Source organism: Mobula birostris, chromosome 8 (genome assembly GCF_030028105.1).
Source record: "Mobula birostris isolate sMobBir1 chromosome 8, sMobBir1.hap1, whole genome shotgun sequence".
In the NCBI taxonomy this organism is placed as follows: Eukaryota; Metazoa; Chordata; class Chondrichthyes; order Myliobatiformes; family Myliobatidae; genus Mobula; species Mobula birostris.
In genome coordinates this window covers 137,894,054-137,909,698 of record NC_092377.1, presented here as the reverse complement: position 1 = coordinate 137,909,698, position 15,645 = coordinate 137,894,054, and the positions used below count along the sequence as shown (strand labels likewise).

The following is a 15,645-nucleotide window of genomic DNA, read 5'->3' as shown; positions in this document are numbered from 1 at the left end:
GCCAAATATACCTTGGCCAGTAAGTTGTCACTTTTGGGAGTTTTATTTGTCTCAAGGGAATGGATAGAGTCTATCAGCTCTAACAGATACATGGCCTGGTCAAGATTTTCCCATCTGCAGTCATCTAAAAACTCCATAATAGAGGATAGGAAGTTCTAGGAGGCTGTGCTGTCCATGGCCTTCCTGTCATATAGACTGGCACAGAAGGAACTGTAGATCTTCAAGTATGTCCCGTTATGAAGATGTTACCGAGCTGTCCTCTTCCCAAAGGCTCCGTGTCAAAATCCTGAACACTCCATGTAAAGCAAAAATAAATCAGTATGACAAATACTTTTGCCACAGGACTGCAGGCATTCAATGCAGCAAATCAGCATCTTAAACACATTACAAAGAGGAATTCAACATTGTTTTTAACATTGTTGTTAAATATTGTTATTTTGGGTGCCATTGTGGTTAGCATGATACTATTACAGCTCCAGTGTTCGGAGTTCAATTCTGGCATCATTCTCTAAGGAGTCTCATTATGTCCTCTCAGTGTAACGCATGTGTTTTCCCCGCGTGCTCCAGTTTCCTCCCACAGACCAAAGACGTACCGGGTAAGTTAATTGGTCATTGTAAATTGTCTCATGATTAGGTTAGGGTTAATCGGGGTTGTAGGATTGCTGGAGTGGAGTGGCTCAAAGGGCCTGAATGGCCTACTCCAAGCTGCACCACTAAATAAACAAACAAACAAATGTGGTTATTACCACCAATGTCCACTTCCAGGGTGTGAATAAAAACAGGAAGGTAAAATTAGATCCAGAAATCTCTAACATGATCCATTGATGGAGACATACTGAGGTAAACATTTCCTGGGAGTGCCTCAGATGCTTATCAGTCATTATTTGAGCTTCTACAACTTCATTTATTCTGAATAGATAGAGGAACATAACTCCTGAAGATATTTAGTTCTGACCGAGGAGTGACAATAATCTGTAACACCAAGGGAGAAAACAATCAAAGCCAACCTCCTTCCTACTATTTATCATGAACGCTTTTTTGCAGGAATCATAGCGAAGGAATCGGGACCAGGGGTCAGGTTCGATTTTGTCAGGTGTGCAGAAACATTTCAGCATCCCATTATAAAATGATGAGCAGAAGGCTGGAAACCTTTCCCCACAGATCCTATGTGTAGGTTGCACCTCACCTGAGTGTGTCCAACAGCACCCATTCCTGAACGCTGGAGTTTGCCATTCAACAATGTACAGCTCTTATAGAAGGAAGACTAGTAGACAGACTTCTGGGTCATTCCTACAGTTGATGGTCTTCTAACCATATTTGCTTCCTCAGAGAATCAGCACTACAGAGCCCCACATTGTCCGGCTGTTAGGGATGAACTAAGTGATGACAGCTAACATATAAACAATCAGGAATCAAACCTCTCAGTTTTATTTAACAAAATACCACAATAAGCGGTGCAATTCTTACATACATTCTTTATTAACTACAAAACTGCTGGCATTTATCAAGTGTTTTCTGAAAAGCTTTCCATTAAAATACCTGCAGTTGATGGCGACTTTCCACTTCCAGGGGTCTACCCGCCCCCATACTCTCAGTAAACCATGTAATCTCTACCAAGGCTGCATTGAATCCAGTTCTGCTAATTCCATTCTGTTTCTCCAGCAATTCCAACACCTCGTTGCCAGTGTTGTTCTCTGACACAACATGAGTAACCGACTCACTGAAAGAAACAAACATTAAACTTCATAAAACTCAAAACCATCCTATGTATAATTCAGAACTTGGCACAAATTGACTTCCTGTAAGACCATCATACATCTGAAATATTAAGTATATTCCCTCAAAACAATCTGGAAAACTTGAATCCCAGCATGAATAATTGCAGCTGCGTTATTTAAATTAGGAGTGTTTTCAATTATTTCCACACTTTATTCTTTGACTTCCTCCTCTCTCCCCCCCATATCAAACTCTATATTTCAATAAATACATTAGCACGTTTTTTTTCTTTTTCTACTTCTTGTTGGTTTGAATATCCATTGCTTTGCAGCCAGACTTACAAAGAGTGAAGTAATCAAGGACATAAAAGCAGATAAATTGATACGCAATGGCTCTAGAGAAGGAAATGGGCATGTAAAGGGTTATTTGGTACAGTTTGTATTTCTGTAAACTTATATGTATGGAAATCAATAATGCTAATACTTGTCAATGATAGTTTTCTTTCAAAATTTTAAGGCTGAAGTATTAAACTAGACTTTATTCTAAAGGGTAACATCATTCAGAGTAACAAACAGAAGGATCAGATAAAACAGAACTTAAATCACAAAGTAATAATTTGCCATATAGTACAGTAAGATGATTAAAGTAAAAATGGATGCTCCAACAAAAGGAGAATGGAGGATAAAAAAAAACTACCCCAGAACTATAGAATAAACAGAGTTTAAGGTGATGAAGAGGCAAATTCCACTGAAAGGGAGGGTATTTCAGAATGTGCTTCTTAGTCAAGACAAGTCAAAACCAAACAGATGAAGAACTGGAGAACGTCAGCCAGAAAAGGGTTAGAAGTAGGAAAAGATACAGCTTGAAGTGATTTAGATAGAAGGATCAGAATTTTAATTCTAATATTTGAGAGAAGTAGCAGTCAATGGGGTTAGGGGAAAATCACAATCAAAGCACTTAATCCCAACATTTACTATTCACAGCAGAGTTCTAGAGTTCTACCAGTACCCAGAGTACTGGGTAATTTCTACTTCCTAAACCAGGTTAACTGGAATTTCAATATTTAATGGTGGTATTAAAGTAGCAACGGTAAAAGAGGACCTTACTTTATCGCCAGAAGTTCTCCCAGCAAAACACTGACAGTTTCCACCACTAGCAGGACGATAGACATGGAAAAGCTACCGGGGAAAGTATTCTGGGACATCTTTAAACATGTAGTGACCACTGCCCATTTATTTCCAATGACTTCAAACTTTGACTTGCAATTCCGGATTTAATTCCCATTGCAAACTGAGCTTTAATTTCATTCCAATGATTTAACAATTACATCTGAAGACCAACAGCAGAAGCATATGAAAAGTAGTTTTGGAGAATTTATTTATTTATTGACACAGTGCAGAGTACGCCCTTCTGGCCCTTTGAGCTGCAAGTCCCAGCAACCCCCAACAAACCCGATTAACCCTAACCTAATCATGAGACAATTTACAACAACCAATTAACCTACCCTGTATGTCTTTGGACTGTGGGAGCAAGTTGAAGCACCCGGGGAAAACCCACACATTCCATGGGGGAGGACGTTATAGATGACACTGGAATTGAGCTCCAAGCCCCTGAGTACACTGAACTGTAATAGCGTTGCATTAACTGTTATGCTTCTGTGGTGAAGATTATAGTTTTATGATTTTGTAAATGTTTGCTCTATTTCAATTCTCCTATTGCAGCAGGCCCGTGGTAATTCCAACATATTGCACAAGATAGAATACAAAAAACACTTCTTTATTTTCCAGTTAAAATGAATATTTAATTTTGACTCCCTGCCACATACATTGACACACCACTGTGATATTTCTGGTAGGCTAACCAGATGAGAGATGGTAAGCAGCATCGGAGCCCAGTCCTATCCGCAGGCAATGGCTGGCTGTACACATCTCCAGCAAGATTGCTGGATGTCAGACAGAAATGAGAAATGCTTAAAACATGGTTGTAAAATGTCCACTAGTCACGAACAAGAAACTCAACACTTGCGAACATCACTTGTTCTGATTGGTTGGGCTGCCCAGTATTCAAGCAGCAGCTATTCAGCGTGTTAATAAATTAGAAACAACTTTAAAAAACAAAAGGAAAAAGTAACTCTGCAGGTCTTTCAGTATTACTTAATGCTAGCATTATATTGAAATTCGTCCTCATATCTATTACACCAATATTGAAATCCTGAAGTCTATAATTACAATACTACGGCTGTCCAGCTCTTGCTCTAATCAATTGAAAATTCCTCCACTGAAGTATAAAACAAACAAAAGCTATTTTAACTGTGAATATATTGAAGAATCATTTTTCAGATTTACATATACTCAATAAAAATCATAAGATTTTATGTCCTTTGCATCATGTCATGTCAAAGTGTGCAATCTAGTGGAGCATGCATCTGGCTTCCAATTTCTCAACTACTTTCTTATTTCCTGATGCATTTCAGTGAACCTTCCAAATTGATTTCAAAGCCTGGGTAAGTAAACTGCCTTGTTTACAAATTTCAACAAAAGAAAGTAAAGTTCAGATTGAGATTAACACAGCATCTTCCTTTGGTACAATCTAAGCTCCCTAAAATCTATCCTCTGCTAACTCACACTCTACTATGCTAGACCCTTGACAAATTTGACTGGTTCTCCGTTCCCTTTGTGCATTGCTTTCAAAATTCAACCTTGGTTTGCCATTATCTTGCTTCTGAAACTATTTCCAATTCTACACTCACCAGATCAACTGGGCTGCTGTCTAGTATAAACCAGCAGGAAACCTTCAGACTGTTATTCTGCTTCTGTTTTGCCTCACTCTGCACTCCAAGTTTCCCTCCAGGCAATTACTGCCTTGGAAATGTATCATTGCTGTCTCTAAAAACAAGAATGCCACAGCCACACCTATCAGCAGAATTGCAGTAGTTTGGAAGCGGTGCTCACCACTACATTCTCAAGGCCACTTACATTTGTGCCATTTGGAGAGCACTTTGTGTCCAGTGGCCACAATTTTATTAGCTTTAAAATAATTATGGGAAAAAACGGAACAGGCCACAGGTTAAAGTCCTGTCCTGGAGCAGGACCAACTTTAGTCAGGGTCTAGCTGGGGGTCAAACTGGTGACAAAGGAACAGTTGGCAACTGGAAGGCATCTAAAAGGGCCATGTCAAGAGATCAGGGGCAGCACGTTCCTGTTAGGGAAGAGGGTAGGCATACCAAATTCAGGGAATCTTGGATGATGAGAAATATTGAGGCTCTGGTAAAGAAAAAAAAAAAATGAAGGAAGTGACAATGAATAAATTCCTCGATTAATACAAAAAGTTCAAGAGCAGGCTTAAGAGGGAAATCAGTAAGACAAAAAGAGGGAATAATATGACATTGGCAGGCAGGGTTAAAGATAATCCCAAGAGGTTCTTCAGTCAATTTAACAGTAAAAGGGTGTCTAGGAAGAGACTAAATCCTCTTATAGAACACCAGGACCTCCTGTGTGAAGCCAGAGACGATGGCTAAGATTTCTAATGTCCAATTCTCCTCAGAGAGAATATCAGAGATGTCAAAGAAATAAGGGTAGTAAGTAATGAAATGCTGGATCATATGTACACTATGAAGGAGGTTACTGCAGTCTTGTAAAGTATTAATGTGGGCAAATACACCTGATCAAGTGGTCCCCAGGCTATATAGGAGGCCGTGGAAGAAATCAGAGTTGCCCTTGTAGAGCTATTTGCTTCGTTGTTAGCCAGGAGAAGTTGCAGAAGACAAGAGGTTAGCTAACATTGTTCCATTGTTCAAGAAAGGTAATAAGGACAGGCTAGGAAACTACAGATGTAGGGAAGTCTCTGGGAGAATTTTGAGGGACAAGACTGGATAGTCAAGGCCTGAACAGGATTAGCCAAGCATGGTTTTGAGTGTGAAAGGTCATGTCTGATTAATCTTTTGGGATTTTTTTTGAAGAGGAAACTGAAGGGAGAGATGGAGGTAGAGCAGTGGATGTAGGCCATATGGGCTATAGTAAAGACCTTTAACAAAGTCCTGCACAGCTGCTAATCTAGAAGATTAGGCCACATGGGATTCAGGGTGAATTCAAAATTTGTTCCATGCTAGGAAGTAGAGTGTGACAGCTGATTCTCCAGAAGGAGGCTTGTGATTAGTGAGTACCACAGGGATCAGTGTGGAGACCTCTGTTATTCATTATTTATTTGAATGTTTTGGATATGAATATACAGAGGGTACAAACTCAGAATACAAGAACATCCTTTAGAACATGGATAAGGAGGAATTTCTTTAGCCAGAGGGTGGTGAATCTGTGGAATTCATTGCTGGAGGCCAAGTCACCAGGTGCATTTAAAACTGAGGTTGATAGGTTCTTGATTAGTAAAGGTGCCAAAGGTTATGGGGAGAAGACAGCAGTGGGGTTGAGAGAGAGATGACCAATCAGCCACAATGGAGCGGCAGAGCAGACTTGATGGGTCGAATGGCCTAATTCTGTTCCTATGTCTTACAGTCTTACATGGCATGATTAACAAGTTTGCTGATACTAAATTAGGTTGCCTTGTTGATAGTGAAGTATTACAATAAATTGCAAAGAGATCTTAATCAGTTAGGGAAATGGACTGAGAATGGCACATGGATTTCAACTTAGATAAGTGCCAGGAGAATCTTGTGTATTTCTCATTCAAGTAATATTTGAGTAAGTTTGTGTGTATATATTAGTTTGACAAAGCATTCTTGTCCATTTAAATAACTCATTACAGGTTATATGTAAAAATACGTGAATTCCATACGTCATCACACCACCACATGTACTGGCATGCCTCGCTTAAAGTAAAGATGAAGTAAGATTCACATTTTGAACTCCCATGCCTTCCTTCGAATTAGTGTAATGTCTTGAAGTTACAAATATAACATTGGCAACAAGGTGTTTTTAAAACTAACCTGAGATGGCTATCGACCTGTTGAAGCACAGCGAGACATTCAAATTTTCAAAAGCAGCGAAAAATAGTGAGTAAAAATTGCAACCCAACACTTGCAGAGAGGGTCAAGTTAACAAAAAAATGGAAGAATTCACAAGTTCATAAAGAGCAAACACTGCTTGATAACAATTATTAAGAAAAAAAAGAGCTGAAATGGCTGGCTACATCAGAAAAATTGAAGTGTTTGATTCCACAAGAGATAACTGGCTCATGAATACTGAGCAAATTGAATAATATTTTAAAGCAAATGAAGTAACCAATGAGAAACATCTACCAATTTTGATAAGTGCATTAGGTTTAAAGACATACAATTTGTTTTAAAGTTTAACTGCTCCAACCGAACCAGCAGAAATGAGCTTTGATGATATTGTCAAAGTAATGCAGGAACATTTAGAACCAAAGCCATTGTTGACTGCAGAACGCTTTAGGTTTCAGAAGTGGAATCAAAAAGAATGGGAGTCCATTTCAGTGTATGTGGCTGAATTGAAGTTGTCTGAGCATTGCCAGTTCGGTAATGGTCTTAATGATGCATTGAGAGATTATTTAATTTGTGAAATCTTACGAGAAAGCATTTAAAAATGGCTCTTAACTGAAACACAACTTACATTTAAAAGAGCAGTTGAAATCCTTGTTTCAATGGAAACTGCAGACAGAGATGCGATTGAGTTGCAGTCAGGAATGAAACTGAGTGTGAACAAAATTGCAACATCTAAACAGAAATTGGCCTGGCCGAACAAATTGTGTTGCCATTCTGACAGGGGCTCCTAAATAAATATAGGTTTAAAGGTGAAACTTGCAGAAAATGCAACAAGGTAGGACATATACAAATAGCATGTGGGGCAGACAAAAATAAATGAACTGCTCAGGGAAGAGAAAAAAGCTAAAATGTCAAGTTGCAGTTTCAAAAAGGGCACTAACCTGCATGTTGTTGATGAAAAATCTGATAAGATGTGAATGACATAGGATGGTGTAGCCTTAAGATTTAGTGTGAAAACTAACAACAGACAAATAATATGGCTTATGCCAGAAGTGAACAACAATTTAAATTGAATTAGCCACTGGTTCTGCTGTTTCAGTCATTCCACATAATGAGCTGAATGGCATTTCAAAAATACTAAGCTGAAGCCTACAGATATTTAACTAAGAAGTTACATTGGAGAAAATACAACTCCTATAGGAAAGGCATCCGAAACAGTGAAATACAAGAACGAACAAGCTACATTGAGCTTGTTTGTGATTAAAAACAAGAGGACCAGCATTTTGGGGCTGTGGTGGACTGAAACAACTACAACTTGATTGGAGATCCATCCACCATTTGCACGCCACATCCCCTGCACTGAAGCCATATGAAAGCGAATTAAGAAAGATACTGGATGATGCCACAGTAGTGTCAAAAGCTGGCCTTAGAAAACACAAACAAATCAAGAATACTACTACTACGTCGACTCAGGCCTAGGGGGCCGGCGTCGGGCACGATGACGGGCTCTCCACTTCTCCCTCTCCCTCATCAGTGTGTTCAGTTCATCTACATTAGCTGCGTCGCTGTTTTCTAGGAGCGTGTTGACCATAGTCTTGGGAGGGCGCCCAAGGTTCATCCTCCCATGCTTGGGCTTCCATATGATGACTAAGCTGGCAGGTAGCTCGGGGTGGCGAAGACAGTGCCCCGCTAGTTGCAGTCTTCTTACCTCGATTTCAAGGGTAAAATAGTGTTAAATGAAAATGCTGCACCCAAGAATTATAAAGCCCATCTGATTCCTTATACCATCCGTGATAAAGTAGCCAGTGAGCTAGGTCGCATGGAGGCTGATGGAATTCTTTCTAAAGTTGAGTGGAGCCCATGGGCAATGCCAGTGGTCCCAGTAGCCAAGAAGAATGGATCAGTCAGGATCTGTGGTGATTTTATGGTCACCATCAATCCAGTATTGAAAGTAGCTCAATACCCTCTGCCCAGGACAGAAGATATCTTTGCAAACCTTTCTGGAGGGAAACATTTCAGCAAAATGGACTTAACTGAGGCTTGCTTACGGATGGAGGTGGAAGAAGAGTCCAAGGTGTTTCGCACCATAAACATTTACATAATGTTTACATAAACAGGGCTTTATCGTTATAATAGGCTCATTTTTGGAATTACACCTGCACCTGTACTCTGGCAGAAAGCTATGGACTAGGTGCTGCAAGGTTGCCCGGGGACTCAGTGTAACCTGGATGACATCATTGTTACCAGTCAGCACGTCAGGGAACATCTCCAAAACCTCAAGACAGTGCTAAAAGATTAGAAGATTATGGGCTCGGAGCACGACGCGACAAGTGCAATGGTTTAAACCAACTTACTGTGGTCACACGATTGATGCACAAGGATTACACAAGTGTGCCGAGAAAATTCAAGCATTGATGGATGCCCCAAGGGCAAAGGACATGTCACAGTTGCGGTCTTTTTTAGGATTTGTCAAATACTATAACAGGTTCCTGATAGCAGTAGTTATAGGGTACTCGATAGTCAGAGGAACAGACAGGAGATTCTGTGGATGTGTACGAGACATCCGACTGGTTTGTTGCCTTCCAGGTGCCAGGGTCAGGGGCATCTTGGATCGCATCCACAGCATTTTAGAGAGGGAGGGAGAGCAGCCAGATGTCTTGGTACATATTGGTACCAATGACATAGGAAGGAAAAGCAATGAGGTCCTGGAATAGAGAATTTAGAGAGCAAGGTAGAAAGTTGAGAAGCAGGACTTCCAGGATAGTAATTTCTAGAGGCAACACATCAATCTGGAGAGCAGAGTCAATTGCTAGAGAAAAAAGATGACCACTTCCTGTAATCCCAGAGTTAACTCCTAAACCACCACAGAGAAGGTCCCAGAAGCTGAGATTATTTCACAGTCATAAATCTCACCTGCCAAGCAGAGTGATCCCCCTTGTCAGGAAAGATTATCAAACAATAATAAGAAAGCCTCCACAGCGATTAAATCTTCAGGCCCGAATGGGACAAGTTAAAATTTACTATGCTGTGGATGTCTGTATGTAGTAGTTGTATTATATATTCTACTCCATGTATAGTTAAGATGCATCCTCTATTGAGTTGGAGTTTGTAGCAAAGCAGGGTGTAGTGCTGTGTATTAATATTTTAGTAATATTTGAGTAAACATGTATATATATTGTTTGATTAAGCATTCGTCATTTAAATAACTCATTACAGGTTTTATGTAAAAATAGGTGAATTGCATACGTCATCACACTACCATGTGTACTGACACACCTCTCTTAAAGTAAACACAAAGTAAGATCACATTTCAGACTCCTGTGTCTTCCTTTGAATTAGTTTAATGTTTTGAAGTTAGAAAACATAACAGTGGTTTGACTGTCCAAAACACATCAAAGTGAGCAGTGAATAGATTGTTGTGGAACAGAGGGACCTGGGAATACAAGTGTGCAGCTCACAGAATGCGGCCACACAAACAGACAGGGTAGTGAAGGGGCCAACCTTCATTAGTTAGGGCATCGAACAGGGACATTATGTTGCATCTGTATAACGTATTGGTGAAACAGCACTTGGAGTATTATGCACAGTTTTAGTCATTCTGTTATAGGAAAGACATTGTCAAGCTGGAGGATGCAGAAGAGATTTACAAAGATGCTGTCGAAGTTATAGGGAGAGGTCGGCCATGTTGTTTGTTTCTTTATTGTCTGAAGCACAGGAAAATAGGGGTGAGCTTAAAGAATTTTATAAAGTATGAGTTACTGATCAGGTGTATGATCATAGTCCTCCCCTCCCCCCAGAGTTGGGGGGGGAAGGGGGAGTTTCCAAAACTGGAGGGTACAGATAATATTAGAGGGCAGGGATTTAAAAGAGACCTGAGAGATAATTTTACACAGAGGGTAGTGAATACCTGAAATGAACTGCCAGGGGAAGTGGTTGAGGCAGATACAACAGCAATATCTAAGAGGCATTTACATAGGTACATGGACAGGAGGGACTTGGGAGGTTAGGGGCTGAATGTGGACAATGGGACTAACTAGCAGGAAGGATGCTATAGTAACCATGGACCAGATGGGCTGAAGGACTTGTTTCCATGCTGTATCACTCTATGACTCTAATAAAAGTCTAATAACTCTTAATAACATAATCTAGAATTTTTTAAAAAAATACTTCAAATAACTAAAGGAAACATTGGAAGTAGCAAGGGTAGGCAGCATCGGAACATTTCAACCATTTCCAGAATTTTCAGTTCTTATTTCAGATTTCCAGCAACAGGAATATTTTGTTTTGGTTACAACTTCAGAATGCTAGAGCATATACTTTTCTGTCTCCTGCAAAAAAAAAACTACCCAATTCTTGTTCCTTCTGGATAACCAGTTCACAAAATAGCTGGTGTCTTACTATAACTGCTATGTTGTGTTAAGTTCGCTGTTGGACACATTTAAAAAGGAGTTGAATTTGTCATACTTTGGCATCACACACGACCCTAGCTCACTCACCTCATCTGCTCTTCCACTCGAAACCCCTTTTTCCGAGCGAGTTCTGTGAGGAATCTTCTCCTGCTTGCTCCCATTCTTCTCTCCACCAAAAATATGCCAACTTCACTGAACCTGACCCTATCATTTGGGTTGCTTCCACCCAAATGGTCTTGAGATGCAATAGAAGTTGGTATACCTTTGCACCTCCTCTTTCGAGGCAACAAGGCCATGGTGCAGCTGACACAGGAGCTCACTGACCTGAGAAAGGCAAAGGTAGAGTATTACTACTGAAAGAAGGGCTTGGGTCAATTTCAGCAAAGAAACTTCACAAGCTACAGCATGAGACACAAGACTGAAGGTGCCATAAATCGGAGCAACACACACAGAGAAGGCGAATGAAATCAGCAGGTCAGGCAGCATCTTATGGAGGGAAATCAATAATCTTCATTTCAGGCACAAATCCTTCACCAGGACTCAGAACAACATTAAGTATTATGCAAATAAGTAACATGAAAGGCAACTTCGCATGTGGGGAATACAACTTGACATTCAACATACCAACTCCTACAAAAACACCCGTGTCAACACTAAATCAATATTCCAAGTGAAATTTAAGACGAAAGTGAACATAATTAACAGCGAGACAGATCTGACAACGAGTAAGGGCGAAACTTAACGACGATAAGATCAAACCCAGCGGTGGTTTAACGTACAGAGTTAAACAGTTCGGTTATGAGGAGGACGAGGCCGTCCGCATGGATCCGAGCGTCATCCCCAGCAGCCTGAGCCCCATAGCGACCAGCAGCTCGTCCGCGGCGGGCGGCGGGGGCTTTAACGCGAGACCGGCGACCCGGCCGACACAGGCCGTGCGCGCGCGCGCTCCGCAGCCGAGAATCCCGGACCGCGCGGGCGCGCACGCGCCTCCGCCCAAACGGAAGTCGAGTCACTTCCTTGCGCGCGCGCGCTCCGCAGCCGAGAATCCCGGACCGCGCGGGCGCGCACGCGCCTCCGCCCAAACGGAAGTCGAGGCACTTCCTTGCGCGCGCGCTCTCGGGACGCTGGCCGAACGAGAGAGGGTCTGACTTCTGCAATGTTATAAATGAAAGACCGTGTTAATTGGCACGGCTCCAGTGATCACTGGAACAGACTTTGCACCGTCATGAATTGCCATAAAGTTATACTTGCCAGCTTGTTCTGTTGAACCGGTGGATGCCATATCAGCGTTGAGTGTGAGATATTACTGCCGAGGTAGCAAGAAATGAGTGACCAAGTGTGAGGGGTAAGAGAATTGGGGGGCTTCACTTGGTAGTGTGACAGCTGGTGGATTCTGATGCAAGTGAACAAGTTTGAGAAGGGACACACATCAAAGTTGCTGGTGAACGCAGCAGGCCAGGCAGCATCTAGGAAGAGGTACAGTCGACGTTTCGGGCCAAGACCCTTCATCAGGACCAACTGAAAGAAGAGCTAGTAAGAGATTTGAAAGTGGGAGGGGGAGATCCAAAATGATAGAAGACAGGAGGGGGAGGGATGGAGCCAAGAGCTGGACAGGTGATAGGCAAAGGGGATATGAGAGGATCATGGGACAGGAGGTCCGGGGGGAAAAAGAAAAGGGGGAGGGGGGAAAAACCCAGAGGATGGGCAAGGGGTATAGTGAGGGGGACAGAGGGAGAAAAAGGAGAGAGAGAAAATAATAAATAAATAACGGATGGGGTACGAAGGGGAGGTGGGGCACTAACGGAAGTTAGAGAAGTCAATGTTCATGCTATCAGGTTGGAGGCTACCCAGACGGAATATAAGGTGTTGTTCCTCCAACCTGAGTGTGGCTTCATCTTTATAGTAGAGGAGGCAGTGGATAGACATATCAAAATGGGAATGGGACGTGGAATTAAAATGTGTGGCCACTGGGAGATCCTGTTTTCTCTGGTGGACAGAGCGTAGGTGTTCAGCGAAACGATCTCCCAGTCTGCGTCGGGTCTCACCAATATATAGAAGGCCGCATCCGGAGCACCGGACGCAGTATATCACCCCAGCCGACTCACAGGTGAAGTGTGGCCTCACCTGGGAGGACTATCTGGGGCCCCGAATGGTGGTGAGGGAGGAAGTGTAAGGGCACGTGTAGCACTTGTTCCGCTTACAAGGATAAGTGCCAGGAGGGAGATCGGTGGGAAGGGATGGGGGGGGGGAAACGAATGGACAAGGGAGTCGCGTAAGGAGCAATCCCTGCGGAAAGCAGAGGTGGGGGGGGAGGGAAAGATGTGCTTAGTGGGGGGATCCTGTTGGAGGTGGCGGAAGTTATGGAGAATTATATGTTGGACCCGGAGGCTGGTGGGGTGGTAGGTGAGGACAAGGAGAACCCTATTCCTAGTGGGGTGGCGGGAGGATGGGGTGAGAGCAGATGTGCGTGAAATGGGAGAGATGCATACCCCATGCGTTATTTATTTACATATTATTATTAATTTTTTTTCTCTCTCTCCTTTTTCTCCCGCTGTCCCTCTCACTATACTCCTTGCCCATCCTCTGGGCTTCCCCTCTCCCCTTTCTTTCTCCCTGGGCCTCCTGTCCCATGATCCTCTCATATCCCTTTTGCCGATCACCTGTCCAGCTCTTGGCTCCATCCCTCCCCCTCCTGTCTTCTCCCATCATTTTGGATCTCCCCCTCCCCCTCCCACTTTCAAATGTCTTACTATCTCTTCTTTCAGTTAGTCCTAACGAAGGGTCTCAGCTCGAAATGTCGACTGTACCTCTTCCTATAGATGCTGCCTGGCCTGCTGCGTTCACCAGCAACTTTTATGTGTGTTGCTTGAAATTCCAGCATCTACAGATTTCCTCGTGCTGAAGTTTGAGAGGGGGCAGTGTTTTCTCTGCACTGGGAACTGTTTATTTCAACAAATGATACCACCAAGGTCCTAGAGGACAGAGAAAAAAGGAATGGGAACAGAAGAAGTGGTGAAAAGCCAGTGAATTTATTACTGCCACAGGCCATTTCCTATAAGGACTTAAAATAATGGCTTTAGTGGAACATTTTCACAAAACCAGCCAGCAGGACCCAAGAGAGATTCTCTCTGACAGGACATCAAGCAGCAGTAAGCACAGAAACAAGCCCTTCAGCACATGATCCCAAGTTAACCTGAACCTATCTGCCTTTGCATGATCCATAACCCCTCCTTCTAAATGCCCCTTAACCGTCTCTATCATGTCAACATGCCGTCAACTTCAATTGTGTCTTAGTTTTTCATTGCAATTTTGCACAGTCTTCATTTTCCACTGAATGGTATAATTTTATGCATGGTTAATGTTCAGTCTGTTGTCTGTACCTACATGTTTGTGATGCCCTGCAAGCAAGTTTGGCATTGTACTTCACCTTACCACACATGTCCCACATGACAATCAATTCAACTCGACTTGAGCTTCTGCCAACTCCCACCGGCAACGTCCTGCAGGCACCTGTCTGTGTAAAATAACTTACACGCACATCTCCATTAAACTCTCCCTAGGTCCTTAAGTATTCGACATTTCTCTGCTGGGAAACAGATTTTAACTGTTTGCCCTTCATATTTTTGTAAACCTCTAGTTAGGTCTCCCCTCAGCCTGTGATACTCCAGAGAAAACAACACAAGTTTGTCCAACCTTTTCTTCTAGCAAATAACCTCCAATCCACGCAGTACCCTGTTAAGTGTCTTCTGCTCTCTCCCCAAAGCCTCCACGTCCTTCTTATAATGTGTCCAATACTCCACGTGCACCCGAACCAGTTGTATACAGCTGCAACTTCATTTCTTTATTCATATCCTCCGTGCTCTGACTGCTGAAAGCAAGCAAGTTGTATGTTTTCCTTTTAACCATCCTTTCTACTTGTGTTGTTACTTTCTGGGAGTTATGCACTTGGACCCCATGATCCTTCAGTACATCGGTGCTCTTAAAGGTTGTGCTATTAATGGTATAATTTTCCCCATTAAATCTCCAAAAGCACAACATGATCAAATCCTTGGATTAAGCTGATTCTGTCATTTCCCATCCCATTTCTATATTCTGCTCTATATTTTGAACACCTTGTTCACTCTCCGCAATTCTATGTTTTTTTGTGTCGGCTGCAAACTTACTAATCCACTCATCTACATGTCAAGCGAGCATTTATATTTATCTCAAACAACATTACGTAGTACTAGGTAATGAACCGGGTCAGGTCACAGATCTGTCAGTGGGTGAGCATCTGGGGGACAGTGACCACCGATCCCTGGCCTTTAGCATTATCATGGAAAAGGACAGAATCAGAGAGGACAGGAAAATTTTTAATTGGGGAAATGCAAATTATGAGGCTATAAGGCTAGAACTTGCGGGTGTGAATTGGGATGATGTTTTTGCAGGGAAATGTACTATGGACATGTGGTTGATGTTTAGAGATCTCTTGCGGGATGTTAGGGATAAATTTGTCCTGGTGAGGAAGATAAAGAATGGTAGGGTGAAGGAACCATGGATGACAAGTGAGGTGGAAAATCTAGTCAG

At 42.3% G+C, this 15,645-nt stretch overlaps 1 protein-coding gene across 3 annotated transcripts in view; it reads right to left on the bottom strand.

Moving 5' to 3' along the window:
• Positions 1–12,075, bottom strand: part of polm (polymerase (DNA directed), mu) — a 29,657-nt gene extending 17,582 nt beyond the window's left edge. For all 3 annotated transcript variants that reach the window (XM_072266398.1, XM_072266400.1, XM_072266399.1), the window contains exons 1-3: positions 11,859–12,075; positions 11,167–11,403; positions 1,540–1,720 (exon numbers count right to left, since the gene is read on the bottom strand). In XM_072266398.1, the coding sequence (XP_072122499.1) occupies positions 1,540–1,720; positions 11,167–11,375 (390 nt within the window). In that variant the 5' untranslated portion in view covers positions 11,376–11,403; positions 11,859–12,075. The remainder of the gene's footprint in view (positions 1–1,539; positions 1,721–11,166; positions 11,404–11,858) is intronic.
• Positions 12,076–15,645: the final 3,570 nt, after the last annotated feature.